General features: G+C 45.4%; 2 protein-coding genes across 2 annotated transcripts in view; one reads left to right on the top strand and one right to left on the bottom strand.

The window, feature by feature from the left end:
- CUNH20orf194 (chromosome unknown C20orf194 homolog) overlaps positions 1-5,145 on the bottom strand; it is a 732,083-nt gene that overhangs the window by 260,259 nt on the left and 466,679 nt on the right. The window lies entirely within an intron of this gene.
- ATRN (attractin) overlaps positions 1-5,145 on the top strand; it is a 172,651-nt gene that overhangs the window by 134,845 nt on the left and 32,661 nt on the right. The window contains exon 26 of the mRNA XM_017828986.1: positions 1,935-2,013. Coding sequence (XP_017684475.1) covers positions 1,935-2,013 — 79 coding nt within the window. The remainder of the gene's footprint in view (positions 1-1,934; positions 2,014-5,145) is intronic.

The raw sequence follows: 5,145 nt of genomic DNA, 5'->3' as shown, positions 1-5,145 counted from the left end.
TTTTACTGCAAAATCCAGTCCCTCTGGAAAAGGGAAATAAAAGAGCCATTACAATGCTTGTCTGAACGATTTGTGTTTGCAGAAACAGGGTCAGGCTGTTCCAGAGTAATCATGTCAGGTCTGGATATTTAGAGGAAACGTGGAGGAAGTGATTTGGGATGTGTAGCTCTTAAAATGAGAGAGGCCAAACAAACCTCTCTGAGATCCTGCTTAAATTTATAAAGAAGCAGGCACTGTAGGAGTCTTTAGGAGCTGTGGAGATGTTTCAGTGCTGAAGTCAGGGAATAATGGAATGGTTTGGGTTGGGAAGGACCTTAAAGCCCATCCAGTTCAACCTCCCTGCCATGGAACACTTTCCACTAGCCCAGGTTGCTCCAACCTGGCCTTGGACACTTCCAGGGATCCAGGGGCAGCCACAGCTTCTCTGCCCAACCTGGGCCAGGGCCATACAAGTGCCAATTTTTTAATATAATACATTATATGATAGTAAAACAAGTTTCTGCCCATATCTAAGCCTGAAAAATAGAAGCAGTTGCCAGCTGGGTGCCCCTTGGGGGTTCAGTGCCTGATCCACAGTTTCCATAATATGGAATTATGGACAGTGATCTGTCATCAGGAACAGGCTCTTCCTCATTTCCATCTCAGGGAATGGTCCCTGCTGCCTGACCTGGCTTTTATTGGTAAAAGTCATAGAATCACAGAATCATTAAGGTTGGAAAAGCCCTCTGAGATCATCCAGTCCAACCATCCCCCAGCACTGCCAAGGCCACCACTGCCCCCTGTCCCCAAGTGCCACATCCACAGGGATTTGAAATCCCTCCAGGAATGGGGATCCACCACTTCCCTGGGCAGCTGTGCCAGGGCTGGACAACCCTTTTGGTGAATAAATTTTCCCAATATCCAACTTAAACCTCCCCTGGCAGAGCTGGAGGCCATTCCCTCTCCTCCTGTCCCTTGTTCCCTGGGAGCAGAGCCTGTTTCCCCCCCTGGCTCCCCCCTCCTGTCAGGGAGTTGTGAAGAGTGAGAAGATCTTTGTGGTGCTTTGCAAAGTCCCTCCTCAAGAGAAACCCCTGTTCAAGCATCCAGAGCCTGGATATCAGTGTTAATCCTGCACTGTGGAGGAAATAAGTCTGTTCTGGTTAATCTTCCTTTAAATGGAAATTTAAACTGTCTTTAAATACACACTGGAACATGGGAAGGAGGTTTGGAGATGTTTTCTCTTAGGAGAGAGGCTTCCACTGGGATTTGGATTTTAATCTTTGCTTGTGTGCCTTGAAGTTGCTCATTAGGTATTCAGTGTGATAAGATCATAACTGTCAATAAAGTCAGCTTTTATTATTATTATTATTATAACTGCTTTTTTGTTAAATCTGCTGCCTTGCATTTCCCCCAGAAGTCGATAAATCCATTCATCCTTTTTTTTTCCCTCTCTTTTGATTGAAGAAAACCAACATAGATTTGGGGGAATCAGGAAATGCCTGTGGTTCTGCACCAGGCTGTTTGAAAGAATTCAACTGCTCTGCACTTTATCTTATTTTTTGTCATTTGGAAAAGAAATAGTGATCGATTTTTCTCTGCTGCTTTCAAGGCTTTTACTTTTTGGGGGTTTATCCTCTCACTTTAAATATCACCAGGGAGAGGCAACAGTGGCTTTTCCAATCTGATTAAATCTCACTGCTGAGATTTCCTGGGGAAAACTGGGGAGTGTCATATAAGGAAGTCAAACAGGGCACTTTGGAATAGGAGTTTTCCCTGGAAATAGCTGTGTCATTGCTCCCTGGATGTCAGGAGTGCTGGATCATCTCCCATCAATACACCCCTACTATTATGTGAACTTTTCTTCCCATTTCTTTCTTTCCTGCGGTTTTTCAGCCGCTGTAAAACCAACGAGGAGAAAAATAAAAACATCCCTCTCTTTTTCTTTCCTTTTCCAGTTGTTTCCTGTCCTTGCTCCTGGTGGCAGCTGTGGTTTGGAAGATTAAGCAGAGCTGTTGGGCATCACGACGGAGAGAGGTTGGAATTCCAAATGCTGCTCCTTTAATTGTTACAGTTGTTCTCTCTTACATTTATCCACATGTGCATCCCATTAACCTTCAGCTAAAGCAGAGCTCCACTAATCTATAACTGCTGCTCTTTGGGGGCTTTGGTGTATTTTTGATTATGGTTTCGGTGACAAATGGGGTTATTTCGCTGTCCTGACGCTGCAGTTTCTGTGAAGCTCCGAAAAAAAAATTAGGGGTGAACGTCCTGAATTCCCAGAACTCGTGTTTCTGGACAGCATAAATACAAACCCACATAAATCAGGAGATCCTTTACATCTGTTTTAAGAGAGGAAACAGAAAATAGGAAGATTTGCTCCAAAATAAAGAGGTCAAATCCCCTTTCTCGAATTAAATCTGATTGAAATATTTCATGGGGTTGGGTTTTTTTCCCCCCTGGAACATTGGGAGCGTAAGAAAAAGGTGGGAGAAGCCCCCCAGGATTTGGAAAAAGCTGTAGTTTCCTACTTAAAAAGGCAAATTTTAGAGCCCAAATCTTTCTCCTCTTCACCTGCCCACGGTGCAGATCAGACTCGTCGTGTTTGCAGCATGTAAAAAAAAAAATTGTCCTCTGCACCCTCCAAAATCTGGCTGCTCTTTTTTTATCCCTGATTTATTGTTTTCACCACCTTTTTTTCCTTGCTTTTCAGTGGAACCCGAGTTCCTGTTCCACCCAAAGCACTCAGGGTGGGTGAGTTTGGGTGGCAAATGTGTTGTGACACCCAGAGTGTGCCCTGATTTCTTGTTTTTAAGCTGAAATCTCCTAAGAGCTGTGTTTGTAGAGAAGCACAAGGCAGAAAACTCCACATTCCTGGGAGTTTCTTTTGCTCTTCCAAGTGCTGAAACCACGGAAGGAGAGCCCTGTTTAATGTACAGATATATCAGAGACTGGGCTGGGCTGCACCTGGAATTATTTTTAGGAGTTTTGTGTGGTGTTAATCTGGTTATTTCTGTGCAAAATGAGAGAAGCCAGACGTGACTCGAGTGAGTCCATGTGCACTTCCTATATATAATTGTCTGTATGAGGCCAGATTCCCTAAGGAATGAGGTGGATTTTGGGGTGAAATCTGCCCATTCCCATAGTTTTTCCTCCCTGCTGTCCTGCTGGCATGAAGCCCTTGGCAGCTGCAGCCACCCAGCCACTGTCCTGTGCTTTATTCCCACGTGGAAGTCGATGGAGAGGGTGTGGGGGATTAATTTTTACAGCTCTGGAATTCTTTGCAAGTGCCTGTTTTCCTGCAGATCCTCCCAGCTCCGTGGCTGGTTGTGCTTTGCAAGTGCAGTGGGGTGAATAATGTGAATTTATTCCATCCGAGGGTCTCCTCTCTGGGAGTAAAGCAGGATGATGATGTCTGATGACTCTTCTCCCTCTCTTCTGCTTCACGTGGTTTTTGCTCTCACCAGTGAACTCACTGCATAATAAAATCATTGCTTTTCCAACAGATAACCCTTAATCTTGGAAATAATGGAAGTCTTTGAGCTTTGCTGTATTCTCTGAAGGGAGATAAATTTTTACTGGGGTGGCTGGTTTTTTTTTTCCTGCTCACTTTCTTGGCAGGAAACTAAGCTGGAGTCAGCATAACATTCCCTGTGGCTCCTGGGGTTAAATGTTATCTAGGAAAGTATGAGGAATATAGACTGAGGAGTAAATAGCAGTTAAAGTATTTGAGCAGTGGCCTGAGCGAGAGATGTCTCTATAAATTAAGTTACTTACAGCGTGATGCATGTTTTAAGGGGGAAAAAAAGGCAACATATTGGCATGTTTAAGTCTAAATTCAATTTCCACGTGTGACTGTTTGACAGGCAGTTCATCAGGGTGGTGTTTTCCAGGCACATTCCTGTGTTTTGCTGTTGTTCATCTTGCTCCTTCTTTTTATCTGCTGCCTCTGTCTTGTAGTTCATAGATCTCTGCTGTTCCTGTCCTCTCCTCTTGGAAATACTTGTAAATCTTGAGGCAAGGGTTTTAAATCTTTGCTGGGCCATAATTAAATATATTAATAAAGGCTGTCTCCAGAACTAAAAGTCCACCCAAAAATTCCATGACTTTTTGTTGTCATCTAACATTATTTTAGAGCTTGCAGGGTTGGGTTTTATTAACACAGATCTTCAGTAAAGCCAAGCAAAGCTCTCTTGATTAGTTAATGATTAATTAATGGGATTCCCCACCCCTGAAAGTGTTCAAGGCCAGGTTGGATGGAGCTTGGAGCAATCTGGACTAGTGGAAATTGTCCCTGCCCATGGCAGGGTTTTGGAATGAGATGGTCTTGGATGCTCTGGAGCCAGGCTGGGAGAGCTGGGGAGGGTTCCCCTGGAAAAGAGAAGACTCCAGGGAGAGCTGAGAGCCCCTTGCAGGGCCTAAAGGGGCTCCAGGAGAGCTGGAGAGGGACTGGGGACAAGGGATGAAGGGATAGCACACAGGGAATGGCTTTCTGCTGGCAGAGGGCAGGGTTAGATGGGATATTGGGAAGGAATTTTGGGGTGTGAGGGTGTTGAGGCCCTGTCCCAGGTTGGGCAGAGAAGCTGTGGCTGCCCCTGGATCCCTGGAAGTGTCCAAGGCCAGGTTGGAGCAACCTGGTCTAGTGGAAGGTGTCCCTTCCCATGGCAGGGGGTGGAATGGGATGGTCTTTAAGGTCCTTTCCAAACCAAACCATTCCACGATTCTGTGAAAAGCTGCAGCCCTGGAGGAAGATCTTTCTGTGCTTTGAGCTGTATTTTTAACAGCAGTCATGTTACAATCTCCTGTCTCCCATGGGCTGTGCTGTCATAACTCTGTGCTTGTTGTCTAATCTTAACCCAGAACTGAGTAAAATATGATGCAATCTGCAGGTAATTCCCAACTATCCATCAGCTTTACTTCCAAAGGGAACACTGCAAGTGCCCGACTCCTTATCATGAGAAGCTGATTGCTGAGACTTGTTCTGAGATACGAATAGGGCAGAAGAGGGACTGTGCTGACAGGTTTAGGAGTCAAAATTATTCAGGCAGGATTGCTTGACTCTGCAGAGGGACCTGGACAGGCTGGATCCATGGGCTGATTCCAACGGGATGAGGTTCCAGCAGGCCAAGGGCCGGGTCCTGCCCTTTGGCCACAACAACCCCCGGCAGC

The sequence above is a fragment of the Lepidothrix coronata genome, unplaced genomic scaffold, assembly GCF_001604755.1.
Source record: "Lepidothrix coronata isolate B3197 unplaced genomic scaffold, Lepidothrix_coronata-1.0 Scaffold156, whole genome shotgun sequence".
Taxonomy (NCBI): Eukaryota; Metazoa; Chordata; class Aves; order Passeriformes; family Pipridae; genus Lepidothrix; species Lepidothrix coronata.
Note: the sequence above shows the minus strand (reverse complement) of the source record. Positions and strands in the feature narration are given on the sequence as shown.